This window comes from Camelina sativa, chromosome 12, assembly GCF_030686135.1.
Source record: "Camelina sativa cultivar CO46 ecotype springtype chromosome 12, ASM3068613v1".
In the NCBI taxonomy this organism is placed as follows: Eukaryota; Viridiplantae; Streptophyta; class Magnoliopsida; order Brassicales; family Brassicaceae; genus Camelina; species Camelina sativa.
The window spans coordinates 5400397-5421964 of NC_141891.1; the positions used below are offsets into that span (position 1 = coordinate 5400397).

The following is a 21568-nucleotide window of genomic DNA, read 5'->3' on the forward strand; positions in this document are numbered from 1 at the left end:
AAATTTTAGTTTAGTTTTAATTTGGTCTTATCCCGTTCTATTACATCTCATCATGTCCCGTTGCATTTCGTTTTGTCACATCTTATCCATTCATGTCCCATCAAAATTTTTGTCTCATAACCATTCTCTATAATGATTACCCATCATACAAATTTTATTTAAAAAGTTTTGGTTAAAACATTTTGACGAAATACATGAATTCTCCACTTGGATATTTAATTTACATCTAGTTAGTAAAAATTATAATTCTCAAAAACTCTCAAAATATTTTCAAAAATACTCAACTTTTTTTTTGTGAAAGAGTTTGTAGTTTATTTGACAATCAATAATTGTGTTGTCTATATAGTAAATGGTAATTAGTCGGTATAGTATTTAACCTGTGGGATATGGCAGGACAATTTTTTTTTATAGATAATCATAACTTAATCATTTTAAAGATGTATAATATTTTAATATAGATGGTATTAACAAAATAATAAAATGATAATTATCTTTGTTGTAGCATCAAATTAATAATATTTTGAATTTCTATCAATATCCATATAACACTCTCTTTTAAATTTTAAACAATTTTTTTTAGAAGTGGAAATGTTAATATTTTAAACTTTATGGAATACAATTTTTTTTATTAATTCCTTGATAAATCACGGATTATACCTATTAATGACTTGCTTTACGATTATTGGTAATTAGGAAGAAAAAAATAAGGACAACTCACAACCATGACTTGAAATTAAAAAAAAAAAAGAAAAAAAAAAGCTTACGACTGGAGTAGATTTAAAATACACTGGGTCGGGTCGGGTCGGGTCAGGTCGGGTCAGGTCAGGTCAGGTGGTTTATTTCCTTGTTTGGTACTCAAAATGTTTTTTAAAAATTAAATTTTATTTTCTTTTCCTTCCCTCCTATTTCCGTTTCTTCTTCTCCAGCGACTCTCCAAAGTTGTCTCCGATCTGCAATCTTCACAAAATTAAAGCTCGAATCCAGTTCTGGGAGCAAATACGAGCCTCTGAAACCTTGAGAATCTGTCTGTTGAGGTGTCTCGTGGGTTCACACATCTATCTTCCCGATTCAAGTTAGAAAATTCTCCGGTTAGGGTTTATCAAGACCGACTTAAATTACACAGATCAGGTAAGATTGATTTATGTAGAAGCACAAGATCTTCCGATATTGTCTTCTTTGATTTCCAATCTTCATTGCATCATCGATTTTGGTTTATCTGTGCAGAAATCTCACAACGCGGATCGATCTGTCATTTGACTTGAAAACCTCAGCTCTTTTCAGGAAGATGGTCGGTTGTAGAATCATGATGGTTTGGTTGATTCTCTTTTCAGTTGCAGTTGCTCGATTTCCACCTGATACTGATCACGCAGTCGAGATATTGCGTTCAATTGCTCAGCAGCTTGGATACCCACAGGAGCTTCTGAAGAGTTGGCAAGGGAATGATCCTTGCGGATGGTTTGGAATCAACTGTATGGAGGGTGTCATCACGAGTATCGCCTTCATATCTATGAATTTGACAGGAACAATTTCCCCGCAGTTCGCTGATCTCACGTCTCTTCAGGTGCTTGATCTTTCACATAACCTCCTTACAGGCACCATTCCTCTCGAGCTCACCATGCTGAATCTGAGAATTCTGGATCTTTCGTATAACAAACTTCATGGGACACTGCCGCACTTCAGGAACGTAGATCTCAACACTGAAGGGAATCCGGACCTCGAGACAAACAGCGTTCTTGTTCCTTCGCCAACAAGGAACAAGAACAAATCAGGTATTGTTGAACTCCTGCTTGGTATTTTCGTCGGTGTAGTGATTGCTGGAGGAGTAGCTTTTGGGATCTTTCTGTTCAGGAAAAGGAAGCATCACATTCTACGACTTCAGAATGAAACAGTGACAAGTGGGCAGCAATGTGGTGATGAATACATGGAAGTAGACAATTATGTGATTCCCCTTTCGCTTCTCAGGGAGGCTACAGAAAATTTTAGCGAGCAGAACCTGATTGGGAAAGGTGGTTTTGGATCAGTCTACAAAGGGAAACTGCAGAACGGAGATGTTGAGATTGCAGTGAAAAGAATGGGCCAAAAAGTGTTAAGAGGAAAAGGGGATGAAGGGTTTAGAGCCGAGGTGTGCACGTTAACCAAGGTAAACCATAGAAATCTCGTAGTTCTGCATGGGTATTGCGTCGAAGGAAACGAGAGATTGTTGGTTTACAGGTACATGTCTCAAGGAAGTTTGAACAGACATCTATTCCAGTGGAAGGAAGAAGGGTTGAAACCCCTTGAGTGGACTACACGGCTTGCTATTGCCTTGGATGTGGCCAGAGGGGTAGAATATCTGCATACTTTGGCTCTTCAATGTCAGAGTTACATACACAGAGATCTGAAACCGGCAAACATCCTTCTGGGAGATGATATGCATGCAAAGGTTTCTGACTTTGGATTGGTCCGGGCTACAGAAGAGGGCAGAGCATCTATCAGGACAAAGTGTGTGGGAACAGCTGGTTACATTGCACCTGAATATCAAAGTAAGGTTCTCCTTTAATTTCATCTGTAAATATCTATATCTGATCGATTTCTGACAGCTCAAACATTTGTAATTGCAGTGAATGGAAGGGTAACTACAAAAGCTGATGTGTTCAGTTTTGGGGTCATTCTGATGCAACTAGTATCAGGGCAGGCAGCTTTAGACGAGAATCGATCTGAGTATGATCATCACATCTCCACTTGGTTCAGGAAGGTTTTCATCGACAACAACTCCATTGGAAAAGCCATTGACGAAACCATCGAGCTCAACGAAGAGACCTGCAGCGTCATTGATGAGGTAGCCAAACTGGCAATTCACTGTTGCGCCAAGGAACCCGCACAGAGACCTGAGATGAGTTTTGTTGTCTCTACGCTGGCATCACTCACAGTGCATTGGACACCTAGTGAGATCAGAGAGGAAGATGAAGATGATACAAGTGCAACAATTTCAGGGATCATTAAAGGATGGAAGGAGCGTGAGGTCAAAGGAGCCAGCAGCAGCATCTGCTCCTGATAGTGTCTCCTTCAGTATCACTCGATATCTTGTGTTCTCATGCGGTAAAGTTTCTTTCATCTCTTGTTTGATTTCCTTACTATATGGTCTTCTCTGCTTTTTATTCTTATATCGATTGATCTTTGCTATGTGTCTGCCTTTGAATTTCTGTCAGCTAGTGGTGCTGTTGTTGGCGATGAGCTTCCTGGTTATACAGTCTTAGGATGCAATACCATCACTGGTCACCATACCGTGGTTGGTGTTAAATGTCCAGACTTGAAGTACAAGGTGTGTTCAATTGCTATCGTCTTTATTTCATTTAAGTTGGAGACTAGAAAAAACCAATATCCATCAAGATTTCATGCCCTTGTTGCTTTGGTTGAGTGTTGTTGTTTGTTTTCAATTGGCAGATGTGATTTAAAGATTGTGAGTGATGCTAATCAATTTTTCCATTGAGAAGATATTGGAGCAGCATGATTTGTTGGATTGCTTTTCTGAGATTTACACAAATCCAACCTCTGTTGGTGAAAATGGGAACTTGTGGATCTTGCCGTATCATGGTGATGCATTGCCTCCACATAGCTGTAATCTCTGCCCTTCAAACTTATGCAAAGGTATTGTATCTTTGTAAACTATATAAGCCTCTACATCTGCCTAGTTAGACTTGCAAGTTTTTGTTCTGAAGCTTGAACTATCCACTGGAATTTGGGTTTAGTTTTCAGTCCATAAGCTAAAAGTTTCGTTTCTAAAGTTGTCCTGGTATGGTGGAAAGACTTGTACTTTGTTAAGCTTTACCAAATAGATTGGATTACGTTTTTAGGATTTTGACTAGTGAATATGTTCATGATTCTTCAGGGTCTAGTGATGTATCATATAAGTGCTTCTTCTCCCCATGATCAAACTCCTACAAGGTTTATCTACCTTGGATGTAAAGTGTGATACAGCTTGTATGTATGGTGATTGAAGAAGAAGCTTTAAGAAGGTAAGACTGAATCTTAAAGACAAGCAAGAGAAGAAGAAATTACAGAAGCAAACAAGAACCAAAGGTGGCTTCGTTCAAGTGTTGGAAAGCTTCTCAAAGAAACAGAAGGTTTCACCTATTGTGTTGGCTCAGTATGCTTTAGGTCATTACACGGAGCTTCATGTCTGTTTGTCGGTGAGAGTATAAAAGAGGAGCAGCCACGCCTTTGGGCTCTTGGTCCAGTCCGTTTCTTCTGCGGCTATGCTAAGGGTTTAGAAAGTGACAGACTTAGAGAGAGTTTGGGTGATAGATGTGTACTCGGGTTCTAGGATTTCTCTGAAACTCTCTTCTCTTCTTCTCTTCTTCTTCATGTAATCTCATGGTGTAATGGGGTGTGAGAGCTAATCTTCATGTAAACCACATCAGAGGTGTTTTCCGATTCATCAGTGGAGGTTGAGAGCACCGTCTCTCCCCAGACGTAGCGACTGCGGTCGTGAACTGGGTTACCAAAGTTGTTGCGTTGTTCTTGTTGCGTGAATCGATCGAGAGGTCAAGTGAGGATTGAGGTTTCTATTCTCTAACATTGGAGATGGAGGAGGTGACTTTCTGCCCGACATTGAAGCTGAGAGAGTGCGATGTTGTGATGCCGAGACAATTCCTCACTGATCAAAGCAGAAGTCAAGGCGTGGAGCAATGCAGAGGAAATACAGAGAATCCTTCTGCAACTTGTCAGCACAATAACTAAAGAATAAGAAGATTCATAACACCATCCTTTAAAATCAAAAAAGTGTTTCTGATTGATACAAAGGGTGATGAAAAAAAGAACATGTGTTTTGTTCCTCTTCACTTAATTAATGTAGGCATTGTTTGTTTTAGTCTCATGGTGATGAATATTTATGGCTACCGACCATCGTTGTGCTTATTTGATTTTATATTTCGTATATCTAATGATTAAACTAATCAGAAACTTGAGATAAACTGAAATCCAAAAACTAAATTAACTGTTTGAAAATTTTGCAAAACTTGGAACAAAATCATTCCGTGTGTATTGTTGAGCTTGAAGCAATTGGTGATGGACTTGTAATTGCATAAATGCTCTTTCTTCCCGCATCAGTTTCCGCTCTGCTTCAATACGTGACACTCTTTCAAGCATAGACTCTTGCGCACTCTCCTTCGATCTCCCAGCAACCTCAGTAGTTTTAATTCCAGCCGTGTACACAACATGAGACATGACCTCAGTAGTCACTGCCGTTTCCTTTTGTTGTAGCAGTACTCTTGGACATACATTGTCATTGTAGCCTCAAACCCAGCTCTGTCCTTGCTGGAACTGAACTAGGAGAGCTTGATATAGCAACTGATATCTGCAGACTGGAATGACCTCTTGGGAACAGATCATGCTTCTGGAAAATGTGCAGATTGTGTTTAATAGTCACGTTCTTCAACAAGAGTTTGATGGACTTTGGATCAGCTCCCCTTGTCTTCTTAACAGCTGAAAGTAGTAGCAGGTTTTTAATTGTGTTCTTCTCCCAGATTACTCTTCTACTCTCAGTTGTAAACCATTCTTGAAATTTCAACCAGCACATGTACCACAACTGAATGTGCAGTAGCTTGATGCCCTCTCCTGCAGTTTTGGAAACGTCAATGCCCAACTGTGAAGCAAAAATGCAAAAATTCCGTTCCAAATGTAGGAAAGTCATCTCCCGTGGAAGGGTAGATATGTTGGGAGCTCCCCAGTTGTGCCATAACTGGTGAGTTATAAGACCACATAGAAACTGTGGCATATGGTTTGAGTAACACCACATGGAAAAAATGGAAGTATTGAACCCAAATTCCATGAAAACTGAGACATTGTGAGCTGCAACAGCAATTGATTGTGTAGCACAACAGAAGACTCTCCTTTATCATACCGTAATTGCTCTTTAAGCTTGAACTTGAATTTCCAAGACTTCAAAGCTTTGGTGTTCTACCATGTACAATGTGTTCTTTCTCCGGTTTGAATAACGTATATGCTAGAAAATGCAGGTTACCGCCAATGGAATTCTGATACTTAGCAATAAGTCCTTTAAAGAGCTGGTGTGATCTTTGACCTCTCCAGCATTTGAGCCCTTAAATCTAAACATGTCATGTACCCAAAGCTCTGTCAAGCTCCCTTACCGACTTGTAGTTGTATCTAAGCTCGTCATTCTCTTTTTCTTTGGTTTAAAATTTGAACATCCAAGCTTTCAAAAATCGCCTCTTCTTCTTTGATTTCAGTCTTTCTTTAGGTGGAGACATTTGTTCGAACACCTTGTGGGCAGAACAACGTTTGGTGATACTTGCCACTTGTTGGGGAAGAATATTGCCAAAATCAGATGGCCAGAATGTGACTGTACTCGATATTTCACCAAAACTGTAGATGGGAGATCCTCTCGTACGTATCCTGATGTTGGCTGAACTGCATCACTCACTGTCATCGTCATCTTTGGTTGCAAAATTAATTCTGTTTGTGACGAGATTGACGTCTTCAACCTACGCTTCTTTGCTTCGATCGTGCTTGGTGATCAGCCTGACCACGTCTGGATCATCCCTTGCACCAAACCAACTTTAAGTTGTTCCCAAGATCTAATTGGAAACATCTTCGATCTCCGATTAAACCAAGACGCAGCGTCACCATCAAGCAAACCGTAAGCCAAAGCCAATTTGTTTGTCCTCTGAGTAATCAAAGCCAAAACTCTAAAAGAATCCCTAAAACCATTATCCAAGCAAAGTTTTCGAATATCATCACACAAGGTTAAAACTTCAATAGTAACCTGAGCTCTAAGATTTGCCGCCAATTCATGATCATCAGCTTGTAACCCAACAACATTCATGGTATGATCTATGTTATCCACAACTTCTCGCTGTCAATCATATTTGCCGCCAAATTCATGATCATCAGCTAGTAATAATAATAAACACATTCAGTGTTGACTATTTATTTTGTTGGTGTGTAAAAACAATGGCCAAATCAAGCACACAACACAAACCAAATTCTTCTTAACCCTAATTAAAGTCGAATTCTTTAATTTTTTTCTAACAAATCCGATCCAGCATTTAATTCAAATCAAACATTAATTTAGTTAAAAGTTTCAAAATTGTTTCTCCTTGAACCGAACCAAATCAACTTAGCCCAAACTTATTGATCTAAAACCGGATTAATCAACCACTGAAGTCACTTTATTTTATTAAAGAATTTGAAATCTTATGACAGATGAACACATAAAATATATGGATGCGTCAATGTAGATCAAAACTACTTTCAACTGGAGGACTGAGGGGTGGTGCACAACAACATTTGTGATTAATTGGAGGGTTTTTAAAGCACAATAGAAAAGTAGGATCTTCCCCTGGACCTGTGCATATGGTTTTGCAGTCATTATCAGTTTTGCAAGGACCTTTCCAGTTACATTTCCCTGAAAACACAATAGTTAAAACAAAGAATATGAATTAAGTTGTTTTAGGATCCATAATTTTTATATAGGGTTTATTTAGTATTTAAAATAAAATATATATTACCAGTTGTTGAAGCAATGAATTGAGAAGAAAGAAGACAAAAAGCTAAGAGCACAAACGCAAATTGAAACTTTTGTGCAGACATTTTTTGGGTTTTTTTTCTTAGGTTTAGAGCAAAATGGTCATCTCTCTTTATATAAAGCACTTAGGATCCGTGCTAGAGCACGGGTTGAAATTCATTTTATTTATATTATAATTTTAGAATAAAGTACGATTTCGAAAATCACGACTAATGCTAGATTAGGATCTTAAAAACTTTTAAAATCAATTATATAAGTTATATTTTATTCTAAAATTATAATATAAATAAAAAGAATTTCAATCCGTGCTCTATCACGGGTCCTAATCTAGCATTAATGTTTAATTTTAATAAATAGAATACGATTCCGAAGATCACGATTAATCTTGTTAAATTAGCAAGACTTTATAATTTTTTATGATTGAGATAATATGTTTATCCCTTTAATAACTTTTTTTATTGATGTGGTTTATCAATAAAATCTGTGGAAAATAAATTGATAATATTTTGATTATAGATATTTGGAACCATACACGTGATCTTCCGAAAATAAAGTTTGAAATATCCATGAACTATCAATTTGGAGTAACCCGTTTAAGATTTTCGGTTTTATTTGTTACAATTAATATATGAATTAATTTATAACTTATATATAACCTGTTTGTAACCATTTATTAAAATTATAAAGTATACGAAAACAATGTTGTGTACTTAGGGGATTAAATGGTGTACATCCATTTTGTTTTCTTAAATAAAGAAATGTATATCTAAAATATTTTAAGAAAATCTTGCATTAATTATAGAAGATATGTTCCCTATTATATGCACCAAAATTAAATAAAGGATATACTGTATTCATTAAGCTTTTTCGGTCTCAAAGATATGAGGTCAGCATAATTAGAATGACCTTTATTTTCGGTCATTAGAATTTTCGGTCTAAGAGTCAATAGACAAATGGTGTGATAATGCCGCTGTGGGAGAAGATTTCAGACAGTGCCTTACTAATCAAAGCAATAGTGAGGAACGTATTAACAAACACACTCAGTTCAGACTGTTCAGCCAAGTGTTCAGACGATATCACCAAAGTCTGATATACAGCTTCGGCCAAGTGTTTTCTTCATTGTGTTGGCACATAACATGCTTAAATTCATTATTCCTTGAACAGAGACCCATACAAAAATAGTGAAAGGAAATGTCATTTGTGTTGCTCACTTTGGTATCATTACAGCACATTGAAGACGTATCCTACTTACATGATCCGAGAGAGTGAAGTTAAAAATTTACAGTTTCTCTTCGTGGTTAGTCTAGATCTCATTCTCATGTCAAATGGTGATCTTAAATTCGTTTCATTCTTCTTGCCCCTCCATACATCTATACAAAGCATAGCTTGTTTGATGACATCATTTCTCGCCTTTTCATTGCAGGATAAGTGAACTGAACTTGAGTTATGAATCTTGAATCGTTCCCCTGTAGACTGATAGGGGCGATCCATGAAGTCGACTGTCAATAGCCATATTCTAAAATCCTGCTGCTGATGCGATTTTATCTCCAGCTTCAAAGTTCTTCTTTCAAGATTATCTGAGGCTCCACCACGTCCCGACAAAGTCTCAAGATGTCAGACCATGGATAAATATTGAGCTAGTCTAGGAATTATCTGGAATTATATTACTATGAATCCATCAGATTCTCCTTTCGTTAGGTCTTGCATTCTTGTTTTTTCCCTCACAAAGCATGTCCCGATCATACAGATTCAGCTTGGTTAGGTAGTGTTTTGTTCATACCTGTCACCATGTTGTTCCATCACAAAGAAAATGTTACTCTAGAGCTCATCTTGACTGAGATAAGGCTTATTAACACCTTCAAGCTTTTGAGAACCTACACCTTATACAGTCCTACATCCTCTTTCCGTATGAATGCTCATATCACCATACAAGAAAGGTGTAATATGGGAGCTACAGGGCGTTGAGTTTCGACAAGATAGATTTTGTAACTAGACTGTTAGTGCACTTAACAGCTTCGACCAGCTGATACTTATGAGCCTGTGGCATCGGAGCACACTTGGCAATAAAATGTAGCAAGAAGTTTCCAAATTTCAGAGATTTGGAATACCTTGCGGCCAACTCCTGAACCTTGGAAACAAGACAATCAACAGAATCTTGGGTTAAAGGGACGTCTTGGAGCAAGACGTTCTGGAAAAGGATAAACAGAGATTCATTCCATGTTAGATCTTCAGATATAAGATCTCGGTGGCAGGGAAGGAACAGAAACCTCCTCTCTTCAGTTCTTCCACAAAGTAACTTCTGGCAAAAACCAGATGTATGACCCAAGTGCAAGCATTCTTTCAAAACCCTCGAAATCACCTCACAGATGAAGTTGTTTATCCCTTTTTTCCTGAATATCAAAGGGAACACCAATGCATACTCAGCTGCTCTTTGGTGGATCTTGCAAAACTCGATTGTTGCAGACATTAACACACGAGAGGCGGATGTCTCAAGAGACAAAAACTTGGGAAGCACGATCGAACATAGAACCTGGCTTGGCCAACCAAGCTCATCTTCCTCAATTCCACTGTGCAAATTCGAAAGCAAAACTGCAGCAGTCTCATCATCTGCATTCCAAGGTTCAATCAACGCCAAAACTCTAAAAGAATCCCTAAAACCATTATCCAAGCAAAGTTTTCGAATTTCATCACACAAGGTTAAAACTTCAATAGTAGACTGAGAGCTAGTAACCTGAGCTCTAAGATTCGCCGCCAATTCATGATCATCAGCTTGTAACCCAACAACATTCATGGTATGATCAATCGTATCAACAACTTCTCGATGATCTTCTTCCATATTCTCATCTCTGATGAGACTCACCTCCTCTCCATTCCAAGAATCAACAACCAGCATTTCTGAATCTACTACATCATCATCGAATGAGACAGGAAGCCATGGAAGAATTGTACCAGTAGAAGCAGCTTTCTCAGTGAGCCAATCAGGTACAGAGTCAAATTCCTCCCTAAAGCTATCTTCACTAGCAGAAGCCAAATCTAGATGAGATATCCAATCAAACTTTGGTTTAGGAATTTTGTCGAGCAGGTTCTGTGCATCTCTCTGAACCCAGAAATCAACAACTTTACTAGCCAAAATTTCTCTAGCCAGCGATACCAAATCACTAACGCGAAACCTCTGATACTCGGAAAGAAGGAAAGATAGAATCTTTGACTGAACCATGTTGGGTAATGTCTCAATGAATAGAACCCTAACGGGAAAAAAAAAAAAACAATTTTTATCAGCAACCCAAACATAGAGAAAACAAAAACAAAGTCCAAATCGAAAATCTGGGTATTACTTCTTCGTCATCGGAGATGAACTCTGATGATCGCATTGTTTCTTAAGCAACGAAACAAACGAGCTCAGGTTGATGGGCGCCGCCGCGGCAGAGGAGGTGGAGGAAGAAGAAGCCTGGTCTAGCCACAGCGAAGCCTCGGTTCCCGGCGAGGAACTATTCAAGAAAATGTCGAACAGCGGAATCCACTCCTCCATCTTCTTCCGTTCCTTCCCTCTCTCAAACCAACACCGTAGCCGACAAGTCTATCTATAAACGAATTTGTCTGTCTCATGAAAAGCGCGGGAAAGCGGTGCCACGTGGCTAAATCCACGTATCTGCAAAAGCTTTCGTTGTTTGGGTTTTGTTTAGCCACGTGGCTAAATCCACGTATCTGCAAAATCCACGTATCTACAAACACAAGTTTTATTTTTCCGCTAGTTGTGATTAGGCCTGTAAACGGAGCGGATATCCGGTTTTTTTGAGATATCCGTATCTGTATCCGTATCCGTTTTATCAGTAATTTGTTATTCGTATTCGTATCCGAAAATTTCGGATATCCGTTATCCGGATATCCGTTAAAAATTCGATTATCCGCGAATATCCGCGGATATCCGTAAATTTTTTTTTTTAAATATACGTATTTTGGGCTAAAATACATCGTATTTGTATAAAATACCATGTATTTTGGACAAAAATACCGGATATCCGTATACAAATACCGGATATCCGTAAAAAACCGAATATCCGTTTTAAAATTTAGTATTATCCGTATCCGTATCCGAATATAATACATGGTATCCGAGAAAAAACGGATATCCGTTATCCGTTTTAAAATTTAACACTATCCGTATTCGTATCCGTATCCGTTTTATCCGATATTTCACTATCCGTATTCGTATCCGTTTGTCCGGATATCCGTTTTTTTTGGAGCGGATTCGGATACAAATACGGATATCCGCGGATAGCGGATAATAATCTCAGGGCTAGTTGTGATGCGTTGTGATGCAGAAGCTTAATCATTAGGACTTTAATTAAATAGGTGTGATAATGAATCGTACATTGACTCTTATAGAAACATCAAGATTCAAGAGATGAACCAATTTTTTCAAGCAGAGTAGTTAGGACTACTTTTTGTAGTTTTGTACTTAGCAGAAAGTAGAAACTAGATATATAGTAATGAAATGAAGGCTGGTATGTGATATGAGTCAATAGTCTTAACAGTTAATTAGTAACATTTTTCAATGCATATTTAAATTTTGAATCATATACTTTCAAAAGGAATTTACGTCACCATAGGAGATCCACTTTCTTTTTAAGCAACTTTTAGGATTATTTTTGTTGTTTAGTATAGAACAAATGTGGTGACAACTGGAGAGTAGTAAAAAAGGTAGTCTTAGCAGTGATACTTTGATGCTTTGAAAATTTGAAATAGTAATATAGATTTTTCTAAAATATCTATTCGTAAAATGCTAATTGAAATGTCTACACCGGTAGATTGTATCATGGTTACCCTTGTATTTGTGGTGTTACAGTTCATGAGGTTTATGCAAACTTGCTAAGACATCAATCTATTTAAAAAAAATTTCCTGCTGCTTTTGCAAAAAGAACAAAAGAAATTCACAAATAATATCCGTAAAGTGACATTTTTAAGTGAGATGCGATTTGAGATCATAATACTGCATTGACAATAGTACTAAAAGGTCAAAACGAAAACACAGGAAACATAAGTATAATTATATTATATTATATTATATTGACATTATCGAAAGGTAACAACCATGATGAACATAATTATGATTATATATTATACTGACGACATTCATAAATAATTGCGACACGATCATAAAGAAGACCAGTGTAATCCTCTACCGGCGTATTATTTTCCTTAATAATATCATTTTTTTAATATAGCTATCACCATGCATCGTGCCATAATTAATAATTATGCTTCAATATTCTTAGGGCTTCTTGCAATGGAGGACCTTGAAATCGCAGTTGGGGGCTATCTTCTTCAAGAAAATCCTCGCCGTGTCCTCTTGAAACACCGTCGCATCACCCTTCTCCACCAGGACCGCTTCAGTGATATCCTCGAATTCTTTGCCTCCGCTACGAGCCACGAAATCAACCAGCGCAGCTTGTACTGGCCCTAAACTTGGGTTATACGCAGCCGATTCAAGGTACCATCCTCTGTACACTTTGTCATCGCACTTCAACGCCACTCCAGACGGAGATTTGCTGTACGGCGCGTACGATTTGTTCGCCGCCGCTAGAGCCCTGCACTTAAGATGGGGACACTTCTCTAGATCAGAGCAGATCTTTTCGGAGGTGTCCAAGAGGACAAGTTGGTTATCGCGCTGCGCTAGAAGGAGAGGGTAGTCTTTCGGGAGGAGATATTCAGGGCCGAAACTCTCCGGCATGAGGCTCTCGATGCTCTTGTACTCGCCTATGTCCTCGTCTGATTTTTTGATCAGGATTTCGACTTTAGGAGGGGTGCCCAATTCCTGATAGAACTGGCGGCAGTGGCCACATGGCGCACCAAATTTGGTACCGTCATTGGAGACGGCTATATGAGTGAGCTCTTCTTCCACGGAGTTGAGAGCGAGGTTGGTGACGAGGAATTGCTCTCCGTGGATGGAGTGGTGAAGAGGAACGCCTTTGAATTCGACATTGACGCCTAAGAAGACCTTACACTTTGATGTGACTCCAACGACTCCGACTCCGAATATGGAGATTGGAACCCGAGCGAGAGACAAGGCCTTCTTCATCAGCTTTGGAAGGTCACGGGGGCCGTGGATGCCCACTTCTGCTGCTTCGCTAGGGGTGTAAACGAACTTGTTCTCTTGTGCCATTTTTCTCTGTTTGATTTTGGGATCTGTGTGTTTTTTGGGATGTATTATGTTTGTGAGAGAGATTGGAAATGAGATGAGAAGTGGAGAAGCAAGTCCTTGCCTATTTATAGAGGTGTGTTTGCGTCGTCTGTGTGCTTTACTGTAAAGGTATTTTTTAAAAACGTGTTTACATCATTCCATAATATTGATTGTTGTTGATTGTGACTATCAATATATAACTAAAAAGTTGATTGTGACAACATAACTAAAAAGTTGATTGTGACTATCAAGATTCATGTTATTAATCACCTTTTATGCAAATTAGTTAGGGTTATGTTTATAATTTATAGTAAGAAGTAATGTAATGAATAGTGGTAAAATATTGTTTATTAGTCCTTAACTCGTAATTATAAACATTTTGATGGTTTGAATAGCAATATAGGTAAAAGATAATATGGTAGTTTTTTCACATACGCAACCAAGATAAAAAAAAAAAAAAAAAAAAAAAGTGATTATGACTCTTTGAGACTCGTGAATTTTATCTTATATATTAAGCAAAGTAGTAAGGTTATTTCCTAGATTAGTATGAACTATCACTATCATCATGAAAAGAGCGGTGGAAAAATTATAATTCAATAGTCTTTAACTCTTAAATTAGTAACATTTTGATGGGTGGAAGTAATATAGAAAAAAATTAATCACATACGCAACCTATTAACTACAAGACAAAAAGGTGACTGTAACTATCAAGTTCATGAACCATTTTTTTTAGTAAGATTCATGAACCATTTTTCATAAGTAAAGTAATTAGGATTATTTTTAGTATAAAATAATGTAATGAAGAGTAGTAAAAAGGTTATGGAATAAAGAGTGGTAAATAAGGATTAGTTTAAGGGATTTGTAAAATGTACTATAACTCAAAGAAGCCCTTAATTTAATAGTCCTCAACACTGTGACTATTTTGATAGTGTCACGTCTATATTCAAATCTTTGATAGAATATGTGTTCGAGTTATTCAGAAAAAAAAGTATTTTATTGAATAATGATAATCGAGTCCATTACACAAATTCCGTGTATCTTTTAAAATTGCCAACCACGTATTACTAGATATTTGATGTGTCATGTGTCTACATGTTGAATGCTTTTTTAAACGGTGTGTTTACCTTGTAGGTAATGCACACACAAGATTACAAATAACATAATGACTCACAAACCATTTTTCAAAACCAATTTCTTTAAAGTAGTTAGTATTACTTTATAAGTAGTTTTGTATAAATTAACTAAAAAATGGTACACAAAAAAATCGGTCGTATTAATTAGTATCATTTTCATGGTACCTATGGATTAGTAAAACAAATAGAAATTGAGAATTTATTCATAAAATGATACTAATAAATTGATTTCATAGTGTTTGAGAGTGTGACAGAATATATTTAGTTCGCTTTATCGTTGAAATTGTGAAGAAAATTTGTCATTGGTCAATATGGTCCACTTATTCTCCACCTTGGTATATGTTTGCAAATGAGACTTTTTTATATTTACTCATTAATGGAGATTCATTGATCAAAGACATCTTTTATTTATTTATTATGCTTTTGGAAAACAATATAGAAGTTTTTTTTTTCACATTTTTTAGAAAGTAACAATTCACAAATAATATTCGTAAGGTGCCGTTTATAAGAACAAACTGATTTGAGATTGTAAAATTACTTAATAATTACTAGTTAACTACATTATTATGAATATTATTATTCTGAAACTGAAAGGGCAACATGATCCCAAGAAGAAAACACAACATAATTATGATTCTATATCATATCGACATTATTAAAAGGTTTAATGAACCCAACCAAGAAGTACTAAACAAAGCATTATAATTATGATAGGATACTAAAATAGTTTAATAACGAAGATCAACATTCTAAACGTTTTTTATGGCATCACGTAGCAATGGAAGACTTTGAAAAAGCAGTTGCGATCTGCGATAGTCTCTAAGAGCATCTTCGCGGTGCCCTCTTGACTCACCCTCGCATCATTCTTTTCCACCAGGACTGCTCCGACGGTCTTATCGAACCCTTTGCCTCGGCCACGAGCCACGAAATCAACCAGCGCAGCTTGTACCGGCCCCAAACTAGAGTTATATGCCACTGACTCAATGTACCATCCACGGTACACGATATCGTCGTTGTCAAGCAGCGCCACTCCCGATGGAGAGTCGGTGTACGGCGAGAACGAATTGTTTGCCGCGTCTAGAGCTACCCACTTCAGATGGTTAGAATATGGTGTTGAGCAGTTATCGCGTTTCTTGAGAAGGTCGAGGCAGTTATCGCGTTTCTCGAGAAGGAGAGGGGTACCGTTCGGGAGGTTTCTGTCGGGTGTGTACATGTCCGTAAGGAGGCATTTAAGGCTCGCAAATGATCCTTCTACATGCTTTGATCTTATCAGGATCTCTATTTCAGGTGCGTTGCTGATCTCCAAAAGAAACTGGCAACAGTGTCCGCACGGCGTGCCGAATTCGATGCCGTCTGTAGAGACGGCAACGGCTAACTGACGGAGGCCTTCCTCGGAGTTGAGCGCGAGGTTGGCGACGAGGAACTGCTCGGCGTGGATGGAGTAATGAAGAGGAAGACCTGGAAAGTCGACATTGACGCCTAAGTAGAACCGACCCGATGATGCGCGTCCGACAGCTCCGACTTTGTTCGTGGAGATTGGAGCCCGAGCGAGTGACATCGCCTTTTTGATCAGCATGTGAAGTTTCTTGAGTTCGGTGACGCCTTCAAATGCTGCTTCGATGGGTTTGAAAACGAACTTGTACTGATCTTTTGCTGTTGTCGCGTTTTGAGATTTAATGTTGGGATGTTGCAAAAAAGATGAGAAGTTGGGGTGTTGTGCCATTGTCTCGGTCTGATTTTGGGATCGTGATTTTATATTTTTTGTTGAGAGATGGAAATGAGATGAGAAGTGAGTTAACGTCTTTACCTATTTATATAGGTGTGTGATGTGTTGCGTGTCTGTGCTTAATGTGAAAGTACCTTTTTAAAACCGCGTTTACGTCCAATGTATACGCAAACAAATGAAGATTAGCGTGTAAACTACAAGATACATTAAAAGGTGATTGTGACTGTCAACTGTCAAGGACTCACTTTTTAAGCAAAGTAGTGAGGATTAAGTTTTCTAGTTTTAGTATAATCTATAAAGTAATGTAATGAAGAGTAAGTAACATAGATAAAAATTAATGTAGTGAAAACTACATGTCCTTAACTTTTATTCCACCATCTCGAACAACATAATTTTTTACTTTTAAACTTTTACGGTTCAAGTTGATATGATACATTTTAAAACTTTTGTAATCATACGTTTATTAGTCTAAGCTTCCATGTATTGCAAGTTGTTATGTTTATGACCGCTCTAGGGGAAATGACACAGCTTTATTCTTTTGTAACTAGACAGTTATTAGGGGTTCAGAAAGAAGTTGTAATTAACCATCTTCAATGAAAAAAATATATTCATTAATCATGAAACTCAACTCTTCTAAAATTAAAATAAGTTGACTTTTCCTCAGTTGTGCACTTCGTAGGAGTTGGCCTGTGGGTCAATGGGCCATGTTACATTCTTTACTTTGATATGTATGTAAATCATATATACTTTTCTATCTTACTTATTAAATATTAATGGAGATTCATGCAAATGCATATTTTCTTTTCCTTTTTCCATACTGTTATGAAAAAATCGGATAATCCTAGGTGTTATAGAACAAAATAGATACCAAAATCTAACACATGAACCGAAGAAAATAATAAGAATTATGATTATCTTGTAGATTGACATTATTTATAAGGTAACTTGAACATGAAGATGACAAAAACATAATTATGATTATATTATATTAATTATCATCTAAGTTTAATAAAGACCAGTGTAATTCTTCTATGTACTGGCGTATTATTTTTCTTTATATTCGTCTTTTTATATAAATAGTATATATCATATATCGTATACCATAAATATGAATTAGTTTTCTTTAGGGTTTTCGCAGCAATGGAAGACCTTGAACTCGCAGTTGGGGGCAATAGTCTCCAGAAGCATCCTCGCCGTCTGCTCTTGACGCACCTCCGCATCTTTCTTCTCCACCAGCACCGCTCTGACGATATCCGCGAACCCTCTGTCTCCGCCTCCGCCACGAACCATGTAATCAACCAGAGCGGCTTGTACTGGCCCCAAACTAGGGTTATACGCCACTGATTCCATGTACCATCCTTTGTACACAATTCCTTGGCGATCCACCAGCGCCACTCCCGACGGACACTTGCTGTACGGCGCGTATGATCTGTTCGCCGCCACTAGACCCGCGGGCTTCAGATCGGGATAACGGTAAGGGACATGGGAATCGGGACCCGAGAGGGTGAGGTTGTTATAGCGCGGTTCGAGAAGGCGAGGGACGTCCTTTGGAAGCTGACTGTCGGGGCTGAGTCTCCTTGGAAGGAGGCTCTCGAGGCTTGCGATTGATAAATTGTCGCCGTTTTCATCCGAGAGTATGATTTTCATCTTAGGCGCCTCGCGGATTTCCTGAAGAAACTGACGGCAGTGGCCGCACGGAGCTTCCGGAGGGGAGACGGCTAAGTAGTTGAGTTTATTATCGGAGTTGAGTGCGAGGTTGGCGACGACGAACTGCTCAGCGTGGATGGAGTGATGGAGAGGCAAACCTGGGAATTCGACGTTGACTCCTACAAAGACCCGACCGGATGATCCGAATCCGAGGGCTACGACTTTGTATGTAGAGAATCGCTTACGAATAAGTGGAATCAAAAACGAAATTTTTATGGGGTTGTCTCCGGGGGATTTTGCTTCTTCGCGAGTGAAAACGAATTTGGAGGGCTGTGCCATTGTCTCTCTCTCTGATTTCGGGTTGTGTTATGAGATTTGTGTTGGGAGATGTGAAGTGAATAAACAAGTCTTGAACTTATTTATAGGTGCGCTGTGTGCATAATGATGAATCGTACTTTATTAATTGGTGTACGCTAATCACATACGCAACCAACAACACTACGAAATACATAAAAAGTGATTGTGACTCTTTGATATATCAAGATTCCAAGAGTCATGAACCATTATTTCAAACAGAGTAGTTAGGATATAAAGTAATGAAATGAGGAGTGGTATATGGCTCAATACTCAATTGTCTTAACACTTGATTACTGTAGTAACATTTTTTATGTGGTTCGAGTATCTAGTAATCTAAATAAAATTTTCAAGTTCATGCATATTTGAATCATACTTTTCAAAAGGAGTTTACGTCATTCATAGGAAATCCACACTCACGATGACTCAAGAACAAACTTTTAAAGCAACTTTAGGATTATTTTTGTAGTTTAGTACTGAACAAATGTGGTGAAAACTGGAGACTATAGTCAAAAATAATTAGTCTTAGCAGTAATATTTTGATGGTTTGAAATTTTGAGATACTAATGTATATAGATTTTTCTAAAAAAATATACTCAAAATGCTAGTTAAAATGTCTATGGTAGATTGTATTTTGAGAGTTAATTGGAAATATGAGATGAGAAGTGAGATACCGTCTTTACGTAGATGTGTTGTGTTTTTTTTTTTTTTTTTTTTTTTTTTTTTTTTTTTTTTTATCAAAAGATGTGTTGTGTCTCTGTGCTTATTTTGAAGGTACTTTTTAAAATCGTGTTTACGTCAGTCGTATACGCAAACAAATTAGCAATATAGCGTATGAACTACAAGCTGAACTAAACGATGAACTCATGAAATATCTTTTTAAGCAAAGCATGGTTAGGTAGTGAAGACTAATTGTCCTTAACTTTTATTTAGAAGTAATGGTTGTATATAGTAGTACAGTAGAATCTCTATAAATTAATACTCGGTAAATTAATAATCTCTATAAATTAATAAATTTATTTGGTTCTAAGTTGGGACTGGTGTAATTTTAGACACAATTCGATAATATAATAAGATAATAATTTTTTTGAAATCTCTTTGTAAATATATGGTCCCATCAATAATATAAATTAATAATTATATAAAATTATCTTAAATATATGTATATATATACACATTAATTTTTATTAGAGTTCATTTTTAATATTTTTATCATATACAAATCTTTGAGTACTATTTTCAAAACATGATAATTGTTATTTTTATTTTAATTGATTTTAAAAAATATTAGTTATAACGATTATATCTTATTTTAAAACTTTTTTACCAAATTAGGAAAATTTCTCTATAATTATTAATTTATAGAGAAATTAAAAACTCTATAAATTAATAGAATTTCATAGTCCCAACATTATTAATTTATCGAGGTTTGACTGTATATAGACAAAAATTAAACTGCGTCAATTACATACGCAACCCTTAAGATAATTAAAAAGCTGATTGTGACTAGTCGACTCATTAACCATCTTTTTAAGCAAAGTATTTAGGATATCTAATTAGTATTTTAGTTATAATCAAGTTCATGATATACGTACATATATCTTTCTTTTGTCTTTTGAAATTGCAAGCTAACATTACCACTTACCAAATATGCATGTGATGTGTGGTTACCTCGGAAGTAAAGAATTACATTCACACGCAAGAATACAAATTACAAACACGATTCTGACTGTATCCGTCATCAAGACTACTCATGATTACTCATGAACCATTAACAAAGCAAATACGATTTTTATTAGTTAGGATTACTTTAGTAGTCTTTATAGAAAGTAATATATATACTGACGAATGGTTTTTTTAAAAAATGAAGTTCGATGGTCTTACTTAGTCACAATTTCATGGTATGCGTAGTAAAAACAAACAAAACTTGGGAATCAATACAATAAAAGTATAAGGTGTTTCTCTCCAGAGCATGACATATCAACATGAACATTGAACATGGTGTTGACACATCAGTAAAAAACAGTAGCCTATCAAATTAAAACATTAATACACTTAAGCAAAAATATATTAATATAAAGAAGTTGAGTTTGTTTGATTTAGCTTTCGTAAGCACCTTCCTAACCCAAATTACGAATAGATGTAGAGTAAAACGGCAACACATTAAATCATTTAACACATTAAATCATTTATTAAGTCGTTTCCAACTCCACCACAAAAAAACTCATTAAGGATAGTAGTTTTATAATTTAAATTATGCATCTCCTATATAAAGAGAAGGACATGCAACAGGTCTTATCATCTTGTTCATTAACCAAAAAGAACTTATAGCATTTTCTTCTTTCCTCTACAACAATGGCTGGAGTTGTCTTTGGTTCTTTTGGTGATTCCTTCAGCTTGGCTTCTCTAAGAGCGTACCTCACTGAGTTCATCTCCACTTTGCTCTTTGTTTTCGCTGGCGTTGGCTCTACCATTGCCTACGGTTTGTAGACGCGTAGTTAAAATAGATCTAAATATTTTCGTGATTTGTAACATTTAATGGGTCTAAATACTAAATGAATGTGTCAGATTTGTTTGAATATATAGTGAAGCTGACGTCGGACGCTGCTCTTGATACGCCGGGACTAGAAATCTTACTCTTTTCCTCTAATGAACTTAATCAAAGAAGCCCCAACCTAAAACCAATCACAAAAAAGTCAGTTAAAGTAATTGAAACAAGAGGCTACAAGAAACTTCAAGTAACATATAAAAAGAAAGGACCTCAAGATCGAGAAACTGAATGCTTTCCAGCGGATACAACTGAGGCTGTCTCACTCCTTCCTCCTTCAATAACTTCTTCAGAAACATCACTTGATTTGCTACACTGAGCTGGTTCTCGGACATCATTTCCAGCTTCTGTTTCATCATGAGAACGCAATGTAAGATGGAATGTTTTTAAATCTGAACAAAACCATAAATTTAAACAGCCTAAGTAAAAGATGCTAGCCTGCAATAATTGAAGA

At 37.0% G+C, this 21568-nt stretch overlaps 1 protein-coding gene, 1 long non-coding RNA gene and 4 pseudogenes across 5 annotated transcripts; 1 reads left to right on the forward strand and 5 right to left on the reverse strand.

Annotated features, from left to right (window-relative positions):
* The first annotated feature begins 1285 nt into the window (after positions 1-1285).
* LOC104733219 (receptor-like kinase TMK2 pseudogene) lies at positions 1286-3034 on the forward strand (annotated as a pseudogene).
* A 1853-nt stretch (positions 3035-4887) lies between these two features.
* Positions 4888-7661, reverse strand: LOC147930193 (uncharacterized). The gene is made up of 2 exons (XR_015575591.1): positions 7509-7661; positions 4888-7405 (listed from the first exon to the last, which is right to left on the reverse strand). It is a non-coding gene; the product is annotated as an uncharacterized LOC147930193 (long non-coding RNA).
* A 988-nt stretch (positions 7662-8649) lies between these two features.
* LOC104730366 (uncharacterized) lies at positions 8650-11098 on the reverse strand. Its single transcript, XM_019234007.2, has 2 exons — positions 10861-11098; positions 8650-10770 (listed from the first exon to the last, which is right to left on the reverse strand). The coding sequence occupies exons 1-2, from the start codon at positions 11052-11054 to the stop codon at positions 9477-9479; spliced, it is 1488 nt and encodes a 495-aa protein (XP_019089552.2). The 5' UTR covers positions 11055-11098; the 3' UTR covers positions 8650-9476.
* A 1465-nt stretch (positions 11099-12563) lies between these two features.
* On the reverse strand, positions 12564-13832 carry LOC104730367 (cytidine deaminase 6 pseudogene; annotated as a pseudogene). The gene has a single exon (XR_015575063.1). The product of XR_015575063.1 is annotated as a cytidine deaminase 6 pseudogene (transcript).
* A 1526-nt stretch (positions 13833-15358) lies between these two features.
* Positions 15359-16671, reverse strand: LOC104730368 (cytidine deaminase 7 pseudogene; annotated as a pseudogene). The gene has a single exon (XR_015574530.1). The product of XR_015574530.1 is annotated as a cytidine deaminase 7 pseudogene (transcript).
* Positions 16672-17461: 790 nt separating this feature from the next.
* On the reverse strand, positions 17462-18777 carry LOC104730369 (cytidine deaminase 1 pseudogene; annotated as a pseudogene). The gene has a single exon (XR_015574531.1). The product of XR_015574531.1 is annotated as a cytidine deaminase 1 pseudogene (transcript).
* Between the last annotated feature and the right edge of the window lie 2791 nt (positions 18778-21568).